Source organism: Magallana gigas, chromosome 9, assembly GCF_963853765.1.
Source record: "Magallana gigas chromosome 9, xbMagGiga1.1, whole genome shotgun sequence".
In the NCBI taxonomy this organism is placed as follows: domain Eukaryota; kingdom Metazoa; phylum Mollusca; class Bivalvia; order Ostreida; family Ostreidae; genus Magallana; species Magallana gigas.
In genome coordinates, this window is record NC_088861.1 from 8,639,917 (window position 1) to 8,663,960 (window position 24,044).

At 34.4% G+C, this 24,044-nt stretch overlaps 3 protein-coding genes across 4 annotated transcripts; 2 read left to right on the top strand and 1 right to left on the bottom strand.

Moving 5' to 3' along the window:
- LOC105320723 (gastric triacylglycerol lipase) lies at window positions 1-14,163 on the bottom strand. Of its 2 annotated transcripts, none has more exons than XM_011418778.4 (14): window positions 14,007-14,163; window positions 12,775-12,983; window positions 11,685-11,996; window positions 10,934-11,119; window positions 9,406-10,155; window positions 8,676-8,877; window positions 7,288-7,402; window positions 6,814-6,964; window positions 6,632-6,718; window positions 6,129-6,284; window positions 3,584-3,655; window positions 3,331-3,402; window positions 2,575-2,661; window positions 1-2,011 (listed from the first exon to the last, which is right to left on the bottom strand). In XM_011418778.4, exons 5-14 carry the CDS (start codon window positions 9,688-9,690, stop codon window positions 1,853-1,855), a joined length of 1,386 nt encoding a protein of 461 aa, XP_011417080.3. In that variant the 5' UTR covers window positions 9,691-10,155; window positions 10,934-11,119; window positions 11,685-11,996; window positions 12,775-12,983; window positions 14,007-14,163; the 3' UTR covers window positions 1-1,852. The 2 variants fall into 2 exon arrangements, with proteins under 2 accessions (XP_011417080.3, XP_011417081.3); XM_011418779.4 differs by having other exon boundaries at window positions 12,775-13,012; window positions 14,007-14,122.
- A 335-nt stretch (window positions 14,164-14,498) lies between these two features.
- On the top strand, window positions 14,499-18,168 carry LOC105320725 (uncharacterized). Its single transcript, XM_011418780.4, has 5 exons — window positions 14,499-14,657; window positions 14,916-15,073; window positions 15,860-15,967; window positions 16,245-17,515; window positions 17,655-18,168. Exons 1-5 carry the CDS (start codon window positions 14,596-14,598, stop codon window positions 17,850-17,852), a joined length of 1,797 nt encoding a protein of 598 aa, XP_011417082.3. The 5' UTR covers window positions 14,499-14,595; the 3' UTR covers window positions 17,853-18,168.
- A 1,151-nt stretch (window positions 18,169-19,319) lies between these two features.
- Window positions 19,320-23,628, top strand: LOC105323161 (rab-like protein 2A). Its single transcript, XM_011422139.4, has 8 exons — window positions 19,320-19,470; window positions 20,941-20,970; window positions 21,500-21,579; window positions 22,122-22,201; window positions 22,480-22,591; window positions 22,700-22,797; window positions 22,957-23,040; window positions 23,392-23,628. The coding sequence occupies exons 1-8, from the start codon at window positions 19,373-19,375 to the stop codon at window positions 23,482-23,484; spliced, it is 675 nt and encodes a 224-aa protein (XP_011420441.1). The 5' UTR covers window positions 19,320-19,372; the 3' UTR covers window positions 23,485-23,628.
- The last annotated feature ends 416 nt before the right edge of the window (window positions 23,629-24,044 follow it).

Below are 24,044 nucleotides of genomic sequence, written 5' to 3' on the forward strand. Positions count from 1 at the left end.
TTTGTTCCTGTTTTTCTTTTTATTATTTTAACAAGAAATTAATACTCCCAACAAAGACATGACTGTAATTGTAACATCAATACATGTCAAAAGGAATGGAAACTTATTTGGACACTAACAGGAATACATACAAAAAGTCATACACAAATACAGATACATGTTTAATGCATGTTGTTTGAAAAATAGATCGATATAACTCAGATCTCATTTGCTCAACTATCTGGATAGAAGATCAGCTGTTACAGTAAAAGATAAATATGGACTTGCCATTACACAAACAAAGACTATATGAAGACAAAATTGGAATTATGATTTTAATAATGCAAAATAGAAATAATTCTACAAATTTCTACAAATGTTACAAAATACCTGGCCAAAATGAATTGATATACTAGCTAGAGTAGAGCAGGCAGTGACATAAGAACAAATGGCATACAGTGTATTAACTAAGGAGATGTACATGAACTAAGGACTACAATATTTTCTCTGATGTAACATACATTAGAATCAATCATTAAAGATTTATAAGATTTCACAAACAAGCAAGTAAATATCAGTCAGTTCTAGCCTTTAGGGTTTCAATAGCATGTTTTCATATTACTTTATTAAATGCTGCCTAAAAAAATTTCTAATTATAATCAAAATAAAATGATGATGATATGAAATGACATATTCTATTACATGTACATGTATATACCAAAAAAATGTACTATTGAATCAAAACCAAACAAGAATTTCTTTTTTCTCCCTGAAAAAAAAGTCACTTGTTCAATTTAAATCACAGCATAAATCTGCCCTAGTTATCATTCCAGAACTGTAATTATACAATTTGTATAATGTAATAAAGTTAAGGCTTATATTGACTAGATATAGTTAATATTCTTTCCCCCCAAAATATTGGTCCAATCTGTATATCACAAGTTAAGGCCATTGACTAGGAACATTAAATCAACAATTAAAGGCAACTAAATTTTTTCCCAGAATTATACCCAAAGACAAATTTGTTGGCAACTAGTAAAAATAGATACATGTACATGCAGTGACCACAAGGTTCTCATAAACTTCAGGGAATTATCTTGCAACAGAATAATTATAACAGTTGTGTATACAAAAACGTATGTTTATAAAATAATAACGAGGACTGGATAGTCATGGCCTATTTTAAACTACTGTGGAATCATCATTGTTCATGGGGGACCAATGTTTGTGGCTTTCACTGGAAACCCTCGCTCACAAAATTACATCCCCAGGAATGTATATACAAGCATTTGTTTAATATATATCAAAAATATCCTGATTTCACAACCAACGAAATTACGTCCCCACAAACCAGGACATTTTTGGATACCCACGAATATTAACCCCAATGAATAAAAATGATTCCACAGTATAATAATCCCCCTCAGAAAAAAACAGCCCTGTATAAAGATATAGGAAAATATGTAAATATTTTAAATCTAAGATATTTGAATGCTTTCTTTGTACATGTACTAATAAATAGTTAATAGCAAAAACTACTGTAAACGTATTATATTTGGGGTGTAAAATATTTGGCGGAAATAAGTTTTTGAACAAGTTGGCGTGGATTTGAATTAGCATATTCCTGAATGTGACTATTCTTATACATATATGCATGGCATTTAGCGATGTACTTGATTTAGCAGAAGCCGCATTCCACCAAAAGCGCTAAAAATAATACACAGCCAAATGTAATACGTTTACAGTATCATACTTAAAAATTCAAGGCATTTCGGATGGGTAATTTATTGACCATCCAGCCTCCTTAATATAATTAATCACAATACATGTACAGCTGTATGCATTTATATCAATTTATATCACAGTCTAAGTGTTATCCGTTTGTCTTGAGATCCTTGATTATCAGTTCAATGATTGGTTTGTAGACTACAGTAGCCGCATCCACCCCCCAAATAAAGTCCAGGTGGTTCCAAGCCTTCACTTCATAGCTGCCCTTCAAATTGGTTATCTTCCCCTGAAGAGCTGCGACATCCTGTGAGATCAGTACATGTAGTTGATTACAAACTGTTAAAACATTTTGGGGTAACAAGGAGTGAAATCGTAAAACAATAAGCAATACGGGTACTGTGAAATTATCATTGTTCGTGAGGGGCTTATGTTCGTGGCTTTTTCGGGTAGCTCTTGCACACAAATTTACATCCCCACAAATGAATATAAAGCATTTGTTTAATATTTATTAAAATAATCGTGAACTTGCTGCCAAAGAAATTCCATCCCAGCAAATCAGGCAAATTTTGGGTACCCACGAACTTTGACCCCCACAAATAAATTAAAAAATGATTCCACAGTAATTATCAAAGAGAATTACATTGTATTAGCTACATGTATTAATGATATTTGATCTTGAATTGTTAGCAATTCATTCAAAATACCTTGTACAACAATTTTTTGAAATAAAATCTCAGAATATTTAAACTATACACCAATAAAGCACTAAAAATTTTGAACTGTACGAGCATGTATCAGAAATTTCAGATACATAGTTCTGTTTTGATTAGAGATTAGAGACAATGCTGTAATTGCATGCATGGTTACCTTGGGATCTGCTAGCCAATCATGGTCAGCCCAGAAAAGCATGGTGGGTGTGGTCATGGTAGACACATTGTACACAGGGGGCGTGTCCTATCAAATGTATAACATACAATCCTATCAAATCACACTATATTATACATGTATCTCATAAAACACTGAAACCTCTTACAAAATTACCCCATGTTTTATATCTGTAAACAGATCATTTTTAGTTTATACAATATATTTCACCTAAAATTATTTTTTCAAGAAGTTAGCATAGATTTGAGCACATTTCTAAGTGTCTCTATTCATACATTTTTGTCCAGGGCATACGGTATTTAGCAATGTATTTAGATTAGCAGAAACTGCTTTCCCCAAAAATCTTAATCAGAATTCACACCCAATAGAAAAATGTTACAGTATTTTCCTCTCAGAAACAATCAATATAAAGGTCACTATACAATCTGGTTTTTTTTTTTTTTGGGGGGGGGGGTGTGGGCCTTACACCCCACTCTCCCATTTTCTGCAAAGTTAGACACAGCCATAACCAAATCTCATTTTTTTTGGCTTCTCAAGATTTTTGATAAGTCAAGCCACCACCCCCCAAACTCACTTTTCATTTTCTTCCAACGCTATTGACTAAAATACTAGTTTACATCTAATATGGTTCTCATTAACAGATCATGATTGTAGTTGTGGACATAGAGAGGAAAACCGGAAAACATTGACACAAGGACTGACCAAAAAGTACCAAACTATTTAATCAACATCCATTACCTGGTTATAATGGATTCTGTTTTTGGCAGGTGAACCCCAGTCAAACGCCTGGAAACGACCACTTCTGGACATCTAAAGAATAAAATTTATATCTGGTTACACTTGTATGTTATAGCAATATCATAACTTAATAAGATGTAAATACATGTATTGTAATAAGTCTGGTAACTTAATAGGACGTAAATATTGCAAAGATGTGTAATAGTTGAAACAAGTACTTAAGGAAATTCCTTGATACTGGTATTAAAGTTACCTGTGCAAAGTGAACCATGTCTTGCATGGAGGTCCCTGCGGGGGCGTGTGATATATACACTGGAAGCCTGGTCTGAAAAAAAAATCAACATATACAAATATTAATTCACACTTATAATTAAGCAAAAATTGTAAAATATATAAGGTTTAACACTCTCACATTTACATTAATCAAACACTTTTGATTCACATTTACAAAATATTTGATGAAATTTGTGTATAATCAGTGTTTGAACACCTTGACGCAGCATCATGTCTCGATCAAATTTGCCTATCACTATAATAGTTTGTCACTGATCTAATTACGTTTCTTTAAAAACAAAAGTAGTAAGTGAACTTCTTGCTCTACAAATATTAAACCTACTATTTTACACATATGTATTAGAAGTCAATCTGATTAAAATCAGCTGCTCTGATACACAACTACTAATCCAAGTGGTAGAATATTGGAACAGCTGACTTCAATCAGATATTGTACAAGGAGCATGTAAGTTTAGTTTTAAAATCTTATAAAACTATTTCCAATATAATTAAATTTATAATATTTTTTATTCTGAATACAGCACAAAGTTTTATTTAATTTTCATGAGTTTGAATAAAGACTGACCTGAATTTTGTTTAAAAACTGAATACAAAACCTTAAAATTTTATTTCATCCCTTCCACCTCCCCCCCCCCCCCCTCCCAAACAAAACAAGAGGCCCAGGGGCCACATCGCTCACCTGAGCAACAATTGCCTTAATTCTGATCAAATTATCATTACAGTATCAAAATATCTTGACAACTAGGTACAGTAGATCTTGCTAGAAAAAAAATGAAAATTTGCCAATTTTTATCCACCTCTTTTTTTTGGTAAATACCAAGCCCCTTTTGTTGTTGTACCTGTAAGAAGATTTTTCTCTATTCCTATATAACCCCCACCCCCCATTTCGTGGCCCCACTTTTCGTTATGGAATCATGGTTTCATCAAACTTAAATCTGCATAACCTGTGCTTTCACACTAAGTACTGAGTTTAGGACCGAAAACTTTCCCAGAATATTTTTAAAGATTTTCTCTATATATTCCTATGTAAAAATTCAAACCGCCATTACGGCCCCGCCCTACCACTAGGGACTGTGATTTTGCAAACTTGAATTTACACTACCCAAGGATGCCTCTACACAAGTTTAAGCTTTTCTGCCCAAATAGTCTTTAAAAAGAAGATTTTTAAAGATTTTCTCTATATAATCCTTTGTAAAAATTCATCCCCCATTGTGGCCTCACCCTACCCCTGGACTATTAATTAAACAAACTTGAATCTATACGATCTGGGGGTGCTTCCACTCAAATATGGGCTTTCCTGGCCTAATAGTTTTGAGAAAAAGATTTTTCAAGATTTTCTCTATATATAAAAATTTATCCCCCATTGTAGCCCCGCCCTACCCCCAGGGACCATGATTTGAACAAACTTGAATCAACACTACCTGAGGATGCTTCCATTTTAATTTGGGCTTTCCTGGCCCAATAGCTTTTGAAAAGAAGATTTTTAAAGATTTTCTCTATATATTCCTATGTAAAACTTGATCCCCCTATTGTGGCCCCACCCTACCCACAGGGACCATGATTTGAACAAACTTGAATCTACACTACCTAAGGATGCTTCCACTTTAATTTGAGCTTTCCTGGCCTAATAGTTTTTGAGAAGAAGATTTTTAAAGATTTCTCTATATATTCCTAGTAAAAATCCATTTACCCATTGTGGCCCCTATGTACCACCAGGGATTATGATTTGAACAAATTTGAATCTACACTACCTGAGGATGCTTCCTCTTTAATTTGAGCTTTTCTTGCCTAATAGTTTATGAGAAGAAGATTTTAAAAGATTTCTCTATATATTCCTATGTAAAACTTGATCCCCCAATTGTGGCCCCACCCTACCCCCAGGGACCATGATTTGAACAAACTTGAATCTAAAATACCTGAGGATGCTCCCATTTTAATTTGAGCTTTTCTGGCCTGATAGTTTTGAGAAGAAGATTTTTAAAGATTTTCTCTATACATTCCTTATGTAAAACTTGATCCCTAAATTGTGGCCCCTCCCAACCCCCGGGGACCATGATTTGAACAAACTTAAATCTACACTACCTGAGGATGCCTACACACAAGTTTAAGCTTTTCTTGCCTAATAGTTTTTGAGAAGAAGATTTTTGAAAAATACCAACAAATTTTCAATAATTCTCAATTATCTCCCCTTTGAAGAGAGCGTGGCCCTTCATTTGAACAAACTTGAATTCCCTTCACCTAGTGGTGCTTTGTGCCAAATTTGGTTGAAATCTGCCCAGTGGTTCTTGAGAAGAAGATGAAAATGTAAAAAGTTTACAACAACGACGACAACGACAGACAACGGATAAATTGTGATCAGAAAAGCTCACTTGAGCCTTTGGCTCAGGTGAGCTAAAAAGGAAAATAAAAGTAAGAACTGGTTTCCCTCTTGATCTTGTTCAGGAACAAGAAAATGAAAACAAATGTAAATTCAAATTACAATGAACAAAGTAAAAATTCCATACCACATTGAGGTTGCTGGTGTCATAGCCAGCCAACAGGAAGATGACATTCATACATATAATACTTGTGATCTTCTCTTTACAGAGGGTGCTTCCCAGCACCTTAAAGATCCAATCATTGGGCAGGAAATCTTTACGACCAAGCAACCCAAACAATAACTGAAAAAAACCCTCAAATCTTAAATTATTTGCAAAAGGAAATCATATTTATAACAAAGCAAACAACATGAATTTGCCAAACATAGGAAAAGATTATGTAAAAAAAAAAAAAATCATAATTATTTTTTCTTGGAAATATTTAATATTCATTTAGTCTGTAATAATTGTAACATATTAACTGGAGAAAATCTAATCTAAATCTTTTACCGAAACACACTACAGAACATGCAATGTATTGCTACATAAATCGTACAAATACTTCCCTTATTTGTTATCAAGTTGAGAAGGAAGACAAAATTAAATCTTTTAAAGAAAAAATGCACATCCAGATATACGTTGTTTCTTACCTCGTCAGTAAATATTGACATGTATTTGATGGGGCTCTCAATGTGAGCTATAGTGGCTACAGGCCCCATTGCATAGAACTGCTTAACCTATAAATACAACACCATACCAAATATTACACAGTAAAAACAAAGCAACATTCACCAAAATGGAAGATATTACATCAGCTATAGAAGATACAAACCTTTTTGGCAAGAGTCGTATTTTGCGAGAATGCAGCAAATGCTTGGAGCGTTCCCTGAGAATGTCCAATGAAGTAGAGCTGTTGTTTTCCTGTCTTTTTCGATATGTACTCAATGACAGCAGGAATATCATATTTAGCCATTTCATCCCAGCTGAAAAACATTTTTTTCTTCATAAAAACGATTATCACCAGAAATGTTTATTCTTACTACCAGTAGGTTAAATAAAATAAAGTGTATTATTCATCATAAATTATATATAAATTCCTGAATATGTCATAAGGAACTGCTTATAGTTTATTTTTTTTTTCACCATGTCTTTAATACATGTATAAATATTCCAGTCAATATAGCACGTCATATCAATGCATACTGCTACATGTAACAGTATATATATGAACAAGTTTATAATTTTCTAATGGATACTTTATGTTAAAAAAGTAAATCATAGATGATAGCACCACTTGTCTGTGTACCTCCACGCCCAGAATGCATCTTCTTTAGGCGACAACTTGACGTGATTAGTGGAGTACGTGTTCCCTCGGGAATTCCCCAGCCAGACATCAAAGCCTGCATCAGCTAGCACAAACCCTGCCAACAGAGCATTAAGTTGTATAAAAGTATAATATTGTAATATTAATTTTTTTACGAGGTAAAGAATGTGTTTTAATCTATGGCTGTTAATATCTTCGCTACTAAGCCACTCTGCTCTACAAAGGGTGTAAACCCTTGACTAGCGAAGATGGGCTGTTATATAATGCATGTAGAGATGTTTGCAGAGTTAATGAGTTCATAAAACATGTCTTTCATTGTGTATCTATGGTATATGCATTCTCTTTTTAAAGTTAGTTTCACGATAATAATAGTGAAAAAGCTCTTCTAAGTTTCTGGGGCACAGCCAGGCCTGCTCCCTCTCTCCCAATTTAAATAAAAAATTCTTCAAATCAAAGATGTGATTACATGTTTTAAAATAATCGTATATACGTTTTGTCCCAAAAATGAAAAAAAAAATTTGAATATTGAGCTTCCTTTATGACTATGCATTCAACTACATTTACACATACATATGGAGAAATCATTTCCTCCTCCTATTAAAGAAAGCAAAAAACAACTGCACACTCATTCTAACAACACTCTTACCAATTAACATCTAAAGTCATTCACATTCTTAACAATTTCCTTGACAAATGAGTGATTAAACTTTAACTAAAACTCTTGAATTTTGAGCCCTAGAGCAATTATTCCATTAAAACATGTAAATAAAAACAGCTGCATAAGGAAGTTCAACTGTATACATCATGGATGTAGTTTGATCAGGTTACTGGCTTGAAATGAACTAGACTTATGAGATTAGTAGGGAGGAACAGTTGTTTTTGGTTGGCTGATGTACACCAAACAATTGCATAATGCATGTATGTAACAATATCATGAACTTCATAAGTTCATTTCATGTTTATGATATAACCCGGCACTGTAAGCTCATACAATCAAAATGATTTTTTTTTAACATAAGGACATTTTTGCATCTAATATTATTTAAAATTTTTGTATAAAGGTATTGTGTGTCAGTGTAATAAACTGTAATTTATGAAAGTAATAATATTCAACCTTTTCTCTTTTTACTTCCCTATATATTTCATAAGTACAATGTATAAAGCCTGCATGTACAAAATTTACGATCAAAGGTCAATAATTGACCAGATGATTTGCACATTACTGAAATAATTTATGTCCCTCCACTAAAAAAAATCTCAATTGTCATGACTTAAGTGCAAGGCAAATACATATTTAATGAATCTACATACTATTTGAAAAAATAATTTCCCATCTCATATTTATGAAATTCTACCTTTATCTTTCTTACCAAAGCTCTCATTGGCTAAATTAGTGACCCAGTTTGTTGCTGAGGCCAAGAGACCATGTTGGAGGAACACTACTGGTCGGTCAGTCACAGGGGGGTGCTTGTTTCTCCCGTGAGGAATTCTCTGTACCCCTAGTATATAGCCATCTTGAGTTATGACGCTGTGTTCTTCACATGGGTAGCCTTTACTTGTGATGAGCTGGGTCTATGAAGGTGTATTCTATTAGTAAATAGCAATGAGAGAGAGAGAGAGAGAGAGAGAGAGAGAGAGAGAGAGAGAGAGAGAGAGAGAGAGAGAGAGAGATTGTTGTCTAATTAAATCTTATGATTTCTACAGAAGGAAATATCAATTTATCAATTTTAGGGTGTGGCAAAAATTACAGGAGATCATATTCAAACATAGTGCACCATGTGGTGCAGAAGAGAGTTTGTTTTCATCAGATTGAATCATCTGAATGACAACTGACAAAGATAATCCATGTACTGATTACTTTAGATATTTTCAAACGTTTAAAATTAAATACAAAAGGTTTGTTCAAAGTTCAGTATATACATTTTATTATTAGCCCCAAAATACCATAATATAAATGTTTTACTTTTTTAAATAACTACTGCAACATGAAGATAACCAAATAGATATCAAATCATAGAAAATGAAGGTTTTGATTCATCTTTTCAGTCAAAAAAAAAAATTATTTTATCTTAAACTGTTAAATATAGTTTTATCACATACCACATTCATGCAGACTTCTGGATCATCAGACAAATGTGTATTGAACCCAACATGCTTCAGGAGCTTAAATTGCAAGAGCCCGTCCGATGCACACTGCACGTTTTTCTGCATATAAACGTGCACTTCAGATATTCCCTCTGCAAGAGCCCCCAATGAGTACAATGTGACGGTCCCCACACAGATCAGTACAAAAAGTACAGTGTACTGTGTACGATGTTGAGCAGTCATCTTGCGGATGCCGAATAAACATCGAGATGGCAATTCCCCGATTTTCAGGGTCCTCATTCAATTAAGAGTATCACATGACTTTACATCACAAACAAAACCTCTTTATCATGATCAACGGCTGCTCGACATATTCGATGAAAGTCAACTTTTACATGATAATTTACAGCGATTCTATGACATGAAGTTGTTCTTTATGAGTTTTTACTATTCAGCAAAAGCATTGCAAGTCTGTGGTGTCTTAAAAGAGAGAGTTAATGTTACTAAAATAAAAATTGCAAACTTTGCCCTGGCAGTAAACACCGGAAGTTGACACTTAGTACAGCTAATAGACAACCCAAACAATCAAACTTATGATTTCCGCCTCTCTCTCTCTCTCTCTCTCTCTCTCTCTCTCTCTCTCTCTCTCTCTCTCTCCTACATTTGAAAACACTGTTTAGTGTGTCGTCTGTCCTTTCGTTTTATGCTCCTTGCTGGCGTGAAAAATATTGTTGCGATCTCTTGCAGAATTTCTGCGAATGTTTCCTGTAATTAATATATATAATAATTTCAAAAAAAATATTTCATTTTTATATTGTGGAGAATGTCTACCTTTAATAGTCAGATGAAAAAACCCCAAATGAATTAAAGAGACATAGACACGACTTGATTTTATCACAATTTCAAGATTTTATCATGTTTTCAATTCTAAACCGAGAAGCAGTTTAATATTATAACTTGAGTGTTGGGAATCGAATTACAAGCAAGATTCAGAGATCATAGTTCTTATCTTAGTATTGTAAACAAAACTCAAATTATGTTTTATTTTGTTTCCTAAATATGTAAAGAAATTCACAGCACATCTTCCACAAAACGACAGGTAGTAAACACGATCAATTGTTTTATTGTGTTCGTAAAAAACTCTTTGACCCCCCCCCCCCCAAAAAAAAAAATAGAAACAAACTAAAAACAAAAACAGAAACAAACAAACTCCAAAATTAAAAAAAATTAACAACAACAAAAAACCAAAGCAAAAAAATAAAAATTAAAAAACCCCTCCAAATCTAAAAAAAAGAAAAAAAAAGATTTGAATGGAATTTTTACCAATCTAACACCCATGTGAACATGCTCAAGTTTTGTTGACAAATCAAAGAATTCATTACTTTGTAACTCGCTCGTTACTGGTCTATATGACATTTAAAATCCTCGTCATTCAAGCATGGGAATTGCACAGTAAACATTCTCTTCACTAATAATGGAAAAAATTTAAAATTTTGAGCTCAAAACGAATTTAAAATGATATATTGATGTATCTGATGCTTACATTTTTTACTGCAGAACATTCGAAATAGTTGACAGCATTTATCGTTTTCGCGAAGTGACGTATTTCTGCCGATGTCAAAAGCTGCCTTCGTTTACCCTCGTCGCCGGTTTCGCGCAGATCTATTTTCGTGGCGATCACAATTATGGGCGGAAGTTCTGGAATACTGGAATGTAACTCTTTAAGAAACTGCAATGAAAGTAACAACAGAGCCTCTGTCAGAATAATTTTGAATTTAATTTTTTTATACCAGACGAGATGAAATTTTCCTCGGTAAAATTGCTTTTTTAAAATACTTGTTATAATTGACATTTTTGCGAGCCACAAATATAGCGAAAGGAAATCGAAATCTAATTTTATAAGGTAGTAGAAAACACTTTCAGATGTTAAAAGAATAAATAACCATTGTTTTAAAAAGAATTAAAATTCATTTATGCTTCCACTATCAAATTGGTTCTAAATTTAAAAAGAAATCCCCAAATATACATAAAAGATTGTAAAAAATTAAACCCTTGGCTAAACTCAAACTCATGAATTACAGAATGATCACAACCTAACTGGTAATATTTCTAGGTGGACTACTAGTATCTACTTCGTGTCCCATTTACCTCCTTTATAAGTGACATCAGAGGCAATTTCAAGAGAGCGAGCGCTCGCCAAAATTTGTGTTGCGGGAACTAGTATTGGGAATTTTGGCGAGCGCGCTCGCGAGCACTCGCTCTAGTTAAACACGCCTCCGGATATTTCAACTTACGAATTTTGATTCGTTTTCCAAGTTTACGAAATCAATCGGAATACAGAGAATGAAAACATCGTAGGTCTCCCGCAATACCAGCTTCCTCAGATCGTCATACCATTCGGAAGTTGGAAGGTCATACATCTGGATACAGAGTTCTCGGCCTTGATGTGAGACTCTCACAGAATGGACCTCATGGGTAGTGGGGTGGATAGTTTTAAAGTCAGGACAAGCGCCGTCGATGTACGCCTTAATCATGCTGGTTTTTCCACTCATTTTCCATCCATCAATAACACACTTTGCCACAGGTACGGGATGATTTTTAGCTTTCTGAGTTTAGTAGTGATAAAAAAGAAAGACATTCATTTTTATACATAGATCACCATCTACTTGAATACTTCATATCCATATAGAATATATTTATCCAACCTTCATGCATAAAGTTTTTGCTTTTGTTCAGCAAATCTAAAAAAAAGATTACCAATATTTCACGTGAATTAAATAAATGCACGAAGACATTTTTCAGGTACAGATAATTAAAATACTAAAATTAAAATTTCCCCTAGGTCTGTAAGAGATCTCTCTTAATAGGACAAAATACTACATGTATCTTAATAAAAGCTTTAAAAAAAAACAAAAAAACAAAAACAAAAAAAAAACTTTTATTTTTTATTTGTGTATGAAAATAAATTATGATAAACCCGGACACCAATATTTCACGTGAATCAAATAAAGGCTCTAAGACATTTTTCAGGTTCAGATATATAATTAAAATACTAAAATTAAAATTTTCCCTAGGCCTGTAAGAGGTATCTCTCTTAATAGGACAAAATACTACATGTACCTTAATAAAAGCTAAAAAAAAAAAAAAAAAAAAAAATTATTTGTGTATGAAAATAAATCATGATAAACCCGGACATTTACATATCCCGTTTACATCTGCGAGTATGGATATACATGTATCATAGATCGATAAAGTTGCAAATTAAACAGATCTTGTGAAGCTGCATGGGGATCAGGGCCCACAGAGTTTAGACTAATAAAATTTACATATTAAATCAAAGTTACTAAAAATTGACTTCTGATCCCTATACCCCCTAGCAAACACCTTTTTGTCTTTTTCCCGGAAGCTGTGATGGTATTTGACGTCATGGCTGCCACTCTTCCGGTCCGCAACGTGTTCCCCTACACACGATTTACACAGACTTCTCTGACAGGCCTCACACACAAACTCCACCTGCTTGTCACACTTACAACGAGGCACTGGGCGCTCATACCCCTCAGAGTCGTCCGAGGAATCACCCATGAGTCCTCAGTCTACTCAAAGTACACAAATAAATCCCATTCTAAACAAATGTAGAAAAATTCACAAATGTCCATTTTGTCTATTCAACATCAAATGTTTTCAGCGGTTTACAGTAAAACGTTTAGGTATATATATGGAGACTAAGAATATAAGATTAATCGTGTATAAACGAGATTGAACACATTGCTAATATAATTATGTGTTTTACGAGGTTGTAGGCAAGTGTCAATTAATAACTTGCTCATTAATAACTGTTAGTCCGAATATCATATTTTGCCAGGTGCACCGTAGAACATCCAAGGACAGAGATAATATGCCAATCAATTAAAAAAATCGTCCAGCTACAATATCTTTACATTCCGTTACATACAGGTTTTCAGGTTTAGGAATATTCTTGAATAGCGCGTTTCACTAGTTATATTTTTCATTGCGGAAAGAAATAATAATTTAGGATAACAGGTGTTTAAAAAAACCATTTAGATTTCACCGACGTCATGATTATCAGATAGAAACACATGCATGATTTAAAAATCAGAATCAAGAGATGGGAAAAAAGATCAATATATAGTTAATTAATTGATTAATCAATTATAATGTGTAATACACACGTTCGAGCTGTGAAAATATTCTGTCCATTTCAATCCCACATGTGTATTTAAAATGGCATGCACAATTTAAAAATATCATTCATCGTTTCTCTTCTGAATAGGACTAATGTACTGACAAAATATTTCAAATTCAAGAATTTAAAAAAAGAAGACGGAAAAAGGTTAATTCATCAGAATGCGGTTTTGAGGATTGGACATCGTCATACAATTCACGCCCACGATCTTTCCAAACAAATACATGTACCATAAAATTTTATGGGCTTAAAAAAGCTTAAGTTTTAAAAAATCCCATTTGAACAAGGTACCCCCCAATAAATCAAAACGAACACTCTTTTAAAAAATGCAAGACGCAATACAAAATCATGTGTTCTTCAAAATCAACATTGTGTGTGTTTGGGGGAGTGAGAAACTGGAAAACAGACTTACCAAGCAAATTTAATGAGTCCCCTCTGAGAATCTTCTTTGTCTTTTTGATACACTTACTCTAGACCTGTTAGTAACTTCCTAGTGAATAATATAATACAAACAGTAAACTTCAATGCTTATAAGTATGACTACTTCCTCGATTTTTTTTTACACACAGAAATCACTTAAGTCAAGCCCCTTGAATTTATTTACCGCGATGGACAGCTAATTATAGATATGTATACATGAGAAAGTGAGCATTTTTCTACACAAAAAAAGGAAGAAGTTAAATTATAGAGCTATATATTCTATCATGTATTCCAGTCTTTTCACTTGCCTCTCCTTGTGTTGTGCATGCATATCTCTATGTGCTTCATTTTTTAATTTTACTCTAGTAATGAGAGAGAGAAAGAGAGAGAGAGAGGAGAGAGAGAGAGAGAGAGAGAGAGAGAGAGATCTCCACACATAATCTACTTTGTGACGCTATCTCGTTAATGCGCTAATGACGTTACAACATTTTCCTGAATTTGACGTCACGATTCCCTTGGAACAATTGCAATAACAAGATGGTGTCTCGGAAGTTTCATGTTGCACACGTTCAAAAGATTCAATGGCAAAACCTGGCATTTTGTTACTAATAATATGCGCACTCTCCACGGAAATGATGATCGGGTAAGTAATGGATTTTATAACATTACAGGTTCAAGGACATTTTTGAAATTTCATATTTATAATATAAGACATAACTGTTAACGTTTTTACGACCATAATTATTCTAATTTCCGCGTGCATAGCAAATTATTATGTCAAGTATTTTTTTCTTGCTTTAGGTGTAACATAGCTAATTTAAGAAAAAAAACCACTTGAAATAAACAAACGATTACATTACATAAAATGGCAATTTTTGATTAACTCTTCTGAATGCACTAGATTTGGTTATGATAACCGACAGTCAGAGGAAGGAACTCGTACCCAGCATTTTGGGGAGCAGCTGTTCTACGCGCTGTTTGGGGTGGAGAAACTTCCGGTGTGTGTTTTTTGTGATGAAGAGGACCAACACTCCCAACAAATAAATCAGTCATTATTAGGTATATTACACATCGCAACCAATAAGAGAGAGAGAGAGAGAGAGAGAGAGAGAGAGAGAGAGAGAGAGAGAGAGAGAGAGAGTATGTATTGCTTTTTCTCCGTCCATTCCTCTTTGCCTTAGTCTGCCAGAAACTTACACTTGATCATATCTTATAGTTTGTCCTAAGTTATTGCTTCCATCACTTTTTGATGATTTTTAATAAAAATACACATACCTGTGAAATAAATACAGTTGAAATCAATAAAAGGGAATATGTCCAAGATAACTTCATTAAACAATTATCATTTTTCACTCATCAAATTTCACAGGAAGGAAAACAAATTTCTTACGGAGATTTATAATGGGAAATGTTAACATCTTTTCTCCATTCGGAAGTACTCGGGATACCTCGCGCAACTTTTGAACGTTATCACCCGGGCTTATTAATGGCTGATGCAATGTAAAATCCCCGTAGACTTTCTATTTTTGAATGTGTATTGAAACCTGAAGCGGTAGAGGGGGCGTTTCAAAACAGATAATCTGAACATTTTTCATATTAGTGGATGAACATAGTTTGAGCACAAAGATATTTATGATTATCGAAATATCAAGCAAAAAGTGGTGGAAGCAAAAACTCGGGACAGACTTTATAATCATTATGCAAGTATATTTGTTCAAGAAAAAATTCAAGTAATTTCTCTTGCTTAATACCATTACATAAAACCGACAATGGTTTCTTTGCTTCTGAATGACGTGAATATTTTCTTTGGGTTAGATATATTTCTGTTGCTATATCTCTTTCCAGATTCAGACCTGTACTTCACACTATCTGTTGCTCTCTGTTGCTTTGTGATGTTGCTGCTTTGCTCCGCTCTGCTGATCATCTTCGTCTGCCGTCAAAAGGCCTCTAAAGGTATTGGTAAAATATTATGATTCAACATACCGGTTTAAGTACATATATATATATGATAAAAATTAATTAAATGTTAATTCAAGCGATTAAACTGTCTATTTTCTTATAATTTTGTTTCAAAAATAACAATGTGACAAAAATCACTTGCAAAAAAAAGTACATGAATAACATCTTGGAACTTATTTTATAAAACGTCAGCCCTTTATAAATCCAAATTTACTATGTCACCTTTTTTCTATTATCCGTAAGCGAATTATTTTCATCATGCATTTCACAGATAAAGTTATAGGGAAGAACATAGGCATTTCAGCAAAACGGAAAATACCACATAAGCCGGGCTTGTTCTCACCCAAAGAGGCGTCTACAGGGGGTACACCAAAATCTACACGGCACCATCGTCTGAGCTACAGTCCAAAGATGAAGCGTATTCGCCTGATGGTCAGGAAGAAGCGAAATGGTACCGTGCAGACTCTGGGCGTATGTGTGGACAATTTTGGAGACACGAACAAAATTCAGTGTCTCGAAGAACGAAGAGAGAAACGAAGCAAAAAAGCGCTGGAGGACGAACCCTCTACAGAAGATATATCTGAACAGCTTGATGCTCTACTGTGCGTAAAACCAAACTGCCAGGAGCATAACCATAGAAAGAAGACCGTCGTCACGAAAACGAGGAAGACCGGTGTCTCTGGTCAAAACCACAAAACGACTCACGTGATCTCAAAACACAGCGATGACACGAGTGTTCGAGAGGACGAAAGTGATTGGGTGTTTGACCTTGGAACTCCTCAGCATTCTTCCACCTTTGTTCAGTCTGACTCGCAGTCGTTTATACGATGTAATCAGAACGGATCCTCCGTGGACCCTTTCGCAGACAGGTCGTCTTGTGATAATGTTGGCTCGTCAGACGAACCTCGAATCCCTTCCTACAAATTTACTTACTATAATTCTACATTGAGTCCGCCATTAATAGCAGAACCGATTTCTGTAGATTCTGAAAAGCATTGCAATGAGACTCCTGAAGGATCCGGGCAACTGCAGGAGTTTCGTCCTACTAGTGCGGATGAACGTAGTGCTTCAATGGATACTTCTTTGGATCAAAGTCTGACGACCAATTCTTTCTTGTCATACGACTCGTCAAATCTCGAATCTTCCCTGGATTCCACAAACTCAGGACATAGTTTTCTCAATTCCTTCCAGAATTTTGCAAATAGTTCCAGTTTGAGCATACGAAGCGTCTTCGAGCGGACAACTAGCAGCGCTCAACATCTAGCTGTGCAAACAGGCCGCGGGGCAAGATATGTGGGCCGAAAGACCGCGGAAGGAGCTGTTCGTCTGCGTCAGAAGACCGGAAATGGAACACGCATTGTTTTTGCCAAGACGGCAGACGGCGTTCATTACGTCATCGAGTGTGCCCGCAGTGGACGCAGGTGCGTGGTGAGAAAAATCTGTTCTGCCGAGAAGTCTCTGCTCTGTGCTATTGCTCGAGAAAATCTGGACTGGTCTGTGCATGATTACATGCGGGAATTCGCCTGTTACGGAGATGAGATGGTATGTCTAAATAAATAAGGTTTACTGTTGATCCAAATTTATTCAGTTTGTTTAGAACTATGATTTCACAGTTGAAAACGGTAACGAAGGACCAAACACCTCAATTTTAAACTGAATTTTATTGATTTTGGTCTTACAGAATACAGCAGTACATCTAGTGGCCGCCGTGCTGGTGAAGTCATCTCTAGACAAAGCTCGCTCCTACGCACAGCGCCATCTGGATACAAACAACTCGTCATCAGCAGACGACATCTTCGCTTGCTCACAAAATAGTGAAAGTTTGATTCTTGACGCTGGTTTTTTAGAGGAACTTGAGAATATCCAAAGATTTGTCTAAACTTTGTATAATAACGCTCGTGGTAGAATGATACATTATACATTTTCATGCAAATTGTGTCTTTTACGTCGTTTGCAATTAATTTATCCATTTTATTTATAAGCATAATTTTAAGTAAGAGTTTCAAGTGAAAGTAAAAATAAGTAAAAGGTAAAAATGTATTTAAACTGCATTTTCATATATTTTTGTTTTGATATTTTCTCTCAAAATGAAGTTAAAGATAAACAGCATGTGTAAACATATTATCATGCCTCTATCGATTGGTCGTGTTTTAACCATGATCGAGAGACTATACAAAATAAATTAATGATAGCTATTCTGTTTCATTGCTTAATGGGTTCTTCTGATACATGTATTTGTGATTTTGGAAACGCAAAAGTTGGCGTTATTAATCTTGTATACATAAGTACATGTATAAATTATGTCATCCTCTTCCATCCCCACCCTCATGCGCGGATCTGGAAAATTCAATTTCAAATTCACACAGTTTTAAATTAAAATTTACGGTAAATTTTACCCCCCCCCCCCCGGCAAACGATATTATTTCTCGGAGGATCGGAGCCCCCCCCCCCCCCCCCGAAATTTTTCTTGGTCTGCACATCCCCCTCTCCCCATGCAGTCATTATATATATGTAAACACAGTTTGGGACGATATATCTATTAAGTTCAGAATGCGTGTATATTAGAATGGCTCCGTGGAAGGGGATTCTTGAATTCTTGACCCCGATCCCACTGGATTTTTTGCGTGCCATTGGAAAGGTCTATTTCAGTTATAATTAATTGTCCAAGTTTGAATTTTTTTTTTGCATGTAAAAAAAAAAGTAATCTTCATCATTCTTTGCAGTGTGGAACATCATCATCATCGTCATCATCATCATCATCATTATCTCTCTCTCTCTCTCTCTCTCTCTTTCTCTCTCCAGCATTTTTTTATTGTTAAAATAATGAGTTTTAATTATTTTCATAAAATTGTAATACATCTATTTCTTATCAATTTAAAAAAGTGTATGCAATGTATACATTAAAAAAGGACGTTTTTAAAAAAAATGTACATTGAATGAATACACTTTTTTAACGTGATTGAAACGGTTTTTTTTTCACGTTTCAGTGATTTTTTTTTATTGCAATACACAGAAGTACACATAGGTGTTGGAACCGGGGGAGGGGGAGGGGCTTAGCACCCACTTAATCTTTTTTTTTTCTTGTTAAGATTTCTGATAACTTTTACATGTAGTCCAGTGTTAGTCTTTTGTCTTATGCATGTCTTATAGCCCCCCCCCCCCCCCCCACAAACACTTCCAATTTCCTTCCGACGCCACTGGTACATATAAGATGATCAATTTTAATGATTTCTGTCTTCGGGAACAAATAATAACTCAACTATCCGACAACCGAGCCCCTTGTGTTACAAATGTCTGTGCAACGACTCGTCTCATCTTGTCTTGTACGATATTGGTTTTCTAAAGTATTGATCTATCCCACAATGCACCGGAATTGACATTCTTTCGGCGAACGTCAACATGGCCAATGTTGAACCTGACTACGAGCAAAAGGGGGAGCATGGCGAGACTAAAGTCAAGATTATCTGCTTGGGGGACAGTGCAGTGGGAAAATCCAAGTACGACCATCGATTCAATGTTTTCTTGGCTGTGCATTCATTCACAAAAAGTGATGGAGCACCAACACTATTCTCTGTTTTTATTTTCTACGTACTGTTTAAAAGCACGCAGCAAGATGATATTTAAGTGTTGGTAAAGATGAATATGAGGTTTTCTATTGTTTTCAAAGTTTAGGCTAGTGATGTTATGTAAAACCTTACAATGAGCAGTTACTTTGTTTGGGGAAAGGGGAAGGGGGGGGGGGGGGGGTGCGCACTGCATATGCACTGCAGACTCAAGTGTGAATTAATATTGGAAACAAAACTTAATATGCTTATTATGTTTGTTTTCCTATTTATCACATTGTGCTTGATTCCACCTCTATACTCTGTCCCGAGTTTTTGCTTCAACCACTTTTTGCTTGATATTTCAATATAATAGTAATTACCTTTGTGCTCAAACTACGTTCATCCACTAATATGAAAAATGTCCAGATTATCTGTTCTGAAACGCCCCCTCTACCGCTTCAGGTTTCAATACACATCCCGAAATTGAAAGTCTACGGAGATTTTGCATTGCAACAGCCATTAATAAGCCGGGATGATAACGTTAAAAAATTGCGCGATGTATTCCGAGTGTATTCCGAATGGAGAAAAGATGTAAACATTCCCCATTATAAATCTCCGTAGGGAATTTTTCGTTCCTGTGAATTTTTCTGAGTGGAAAGGGATAATTGTTCAATGAAGATATCTTGGATATATTCCCTTTTAATGATTTCAACTGTATTTCTTTCACAGGTATATGTAATTTTATTAAAAATCATCAAAAAGCGATGGAAGCAATAACTTGGGACAGACTATAGAATTTAATTTAATTCCACTTATATGTTGTTCATGTCAAGTGCATGGTTCTCTAGCCTATACTCTGTCCCATGATATCGGATTATCCTTGATTCACATTTTGCTTAATGACTCCATATTTGTGAATACCTCAGTGTTCAAACAATGTTCAATTAAAAGTATGAAAAATTTCCAAGATTTTCTTTTTAAAACCTACCTTTTAGCTTATCAGGTTTCACTTAATACACGGCTTAAAAATGTATTGTCTACGGGGGTTTTGTATTGCAACAAATCCGGATGATAAAGTTAAAAAATTGTGCAAGGTATTCCAAGTATGTCCAAATGGAGAAAAAATATGTAAATATTCCCCATTATTATATCTGTAAGAAATCAGTTTTTGTTCCTGTGAATTATTCTTAGTGAAAAATGATAATAAGTATGTGAATGAAATTATCATGGATATTTTCCCTTTCATTTATTTTAATTGCACTTTTTTCACATTCAGGTATTTTTATTAAAAACCATCAAAATGTGCTGCATATATATCTTGGGACAGACTATAGTGTTACGTTATTTGTGGCTGCATTCATTGGTATGGTGTTAAGTTGATTAAATGTGCTAATAACTCTACTATATATGTTTTTCTTGCAGATTGGTGGAGCGGTTTTTGATGGATGGATAGTATCCTTTTTCCTATTGTGAATAAATCAACACATTAATTAAAATTTTTTTTTTTAAAATTTAAAAAATGTTCACTCGGGTAGATAATGGATCCATAGATCTCAAAATTAATACCTTGATGCAGCGGTGCATTTGTGGATTGTCCTATACATTTTGCTACTGACCATGTACATACATGTGAAATGCATTTGCAAGTGAGATACTGTAAAGCAACTTTTATTCTTGACGACTTTATTTCACAATTTACTTCCGATAAACTGGTTTGCGAGGACTAATGTTCGCGACTAAGCCCTCTCCAGACCATTCTTGTTATAACAGCCATATGACAACGAATGGTTCGTGGTGAGAAATATACATGACAAGGATGTCCTCGCAAACCTCATGAACATTTCTCACACGAATAAAAGTTGGTGTACAGTATTGCCTAATCACCATGCATGCGTTCAAATCTAGCAGTGAAGCAGGCAGTTTGATGATAAAGGGATGAAAATAAGTATTTCACATTGAGAAATCCTTGACTTTATATCAGTAAACCTCAACAACTGTCAACATATGCACTGACATTATTCAACTACCAGACAGAACAAGGGGATGAGAAGGTTTCAGTGGGTGAGTGGTGACTGTTGTAGTATGTTTAATATTGGTTAGGCAAACGACTGCTCTTAAATATTTCAAATACAATATTATAATATATGAAATAATGTTTTAATAAAATGTGATTTAAAAAAAAAAAAAAAAAGACATAAAATGTACTGGATAAGTACATGCACCCTTTACAGTTTAAGAAAATTAGTTTTTAATTTGCAGAAATGCTTTGAAATCTACACAATGGTATATTTATCAATTTGCCAATTTTCATATGTTGCTCAAATTCTTAAATTTTCATTTGGGATATTAAAATCATGTGGATAGTTATTCTCTCAAATGAAACTATTATCAAAGAAAGGAAGTTGTATATATATTGTTACAATACAATAATTGTATACATATTATCAAATTGAATGTATAGGAATTAATGTTTAACATTCATCTTATGCGAAAATCAAAATTAAATCAATTCACTCTGATTCCGAAATATGAATGAAATGGGCAGATAAATAGAATTACAATGCTTATAACATCAGGATTTACATGTTCCAATTGGTTGACAGATTTCTGGGATACAGCGGGCCAGGAACGTTTCAATAACATGCATCCATCGTACTACCACAATGCACATGCATGTATATTGGTAAGACCACCAATCCCTCCATCCACTTTATCACATAAAATCCCTTTCTAACAGTGGTAAAGAGATGTAGTAGAAGAAAATATTTGACGAGAGTTTAAAATTTCAATGATGTTATATTGAATACCATATTATAAAGATAAACTCTTGGTAATTTTTTGACATTGTACTGTAAAAATTAATTAATACATTTGAGGCAAAAACTTTGAAAATTTTCAGGTTTATTATAAATTTGATTGCTAGTGTAAACAAAGATTACTACGATTTTAAAATTTCCTCAGGTGTTCGACACAACTAGAAAAGTCACTTACAAAAATCTGCCGAACTGGTTAAAGGAACTGAGAGAATATCGCCCCGAGATTCCTTGTCTATGTTGTGGAAATAAGATTGATGGTAACAGCTTTCCCTCAGGCTAATATGTTCCTTAGTTAAATTGTAAAGGAAGAAAATGTTGCTGTTGATGTGTATAATTTCTTATTTGGTATTTTATTTCTGTTCCAGTGGACTATTCAATAACAAAGAAAGCTTTTACATTCCCAAAGAAACATGGCATGCCATTTTACTTTGTATCAGCTTCGGATGGAACTAATGTCGTCAAGGTATGTAAATGTGGAATCTTAAGAACCAGTTTGTATTTATTGTATAGTGTAAGAAGGATGGGGGGGGGGGGTTAGAAAATATTGAATATATTTTCAAATTAGATCAAAGATAGGATTTATTGTTTAATTGTAATAAAAAAAAAACAACAAATTTTCCAGTTATTTAAAGATGCCATACGAGCAGCAGTAGCCTACAAAAACAATTCCACAGACTTCATGGATGAAATCATGAGGGAACTTGAAGTAAGTAATAACTTGAAGATCATTCTGTTCTGATATTCAAACATAAGAAATAAAGTTAACTTGAAAAAATTTAGATACTTCTTATTAGGCCATCAAGAATTGATTCCTTGCTTCTCAGGCTTGCGCACATCTGATTTAATATTGCGCATTGCCCATTTTTATCTTTAAATGAATATAACAAAATTTCTTAAATATGCTTGCGAATTCTGGGAAAAAATTTCTGGATTTAGGACCACATTTTAGATACTCAAGTCAGTAAAACGCTTGACCTTCCTAAAGAATATTATTGCAAACATTGCGTGATTCAGACTTCACATTGAATACTGATTTTGGTTTTCTTTTTCCCCCCAGAATTTTGAGTTAGAAACAGACAATACAACAACAGATAGTGCTATAAACTCAGCTAGTAACAGTGGGGACAAAAAGGAGACCGACTCCAGCTGAGAGTGACCTCCCCTTAGATAATGACAAATACATTCTAATTTATTCTGACCACTTCTGGGCTCTGTACAGCATGGATCCACGGTGAGGGACGGCCCTGCACGGATCCAGTGAGGGTCGTAACTGACCATCGGTGATGTCATCTATCGCGGACATTGTAGTGCTAGTGATACATAGAACAGGTGGAGACTTCTTCTCTTTTTGTTTCAACTGCAGTTAAAAAAAAAAAAGAAATCGGACACCATATAGAGAAATTTATTCACAGAGGTTCACATTGAGACAGATCGAGACTCACAGGGGATTAAATTCAACAGAGTCTCAAGTTTTGAATAGTAGTGGGAGTGTAGGAAATTCATTGACATGATCTAATGTGAATGATTTCAGCTCTAGAGTTTCTTTGTAGCAATTTTTGTTTGAGGTTTTCACAGAATAATGTTTATGTTTATATTAGTAATTTCTTCTTTTTTTGTCTTGGATTATACATTTCAAAGAGATTTATAATGTGCTGAGTACTTTTTTTTTAAGAATGGCATGTTTTGTCTATTTAAAAAATTTTCTGCACA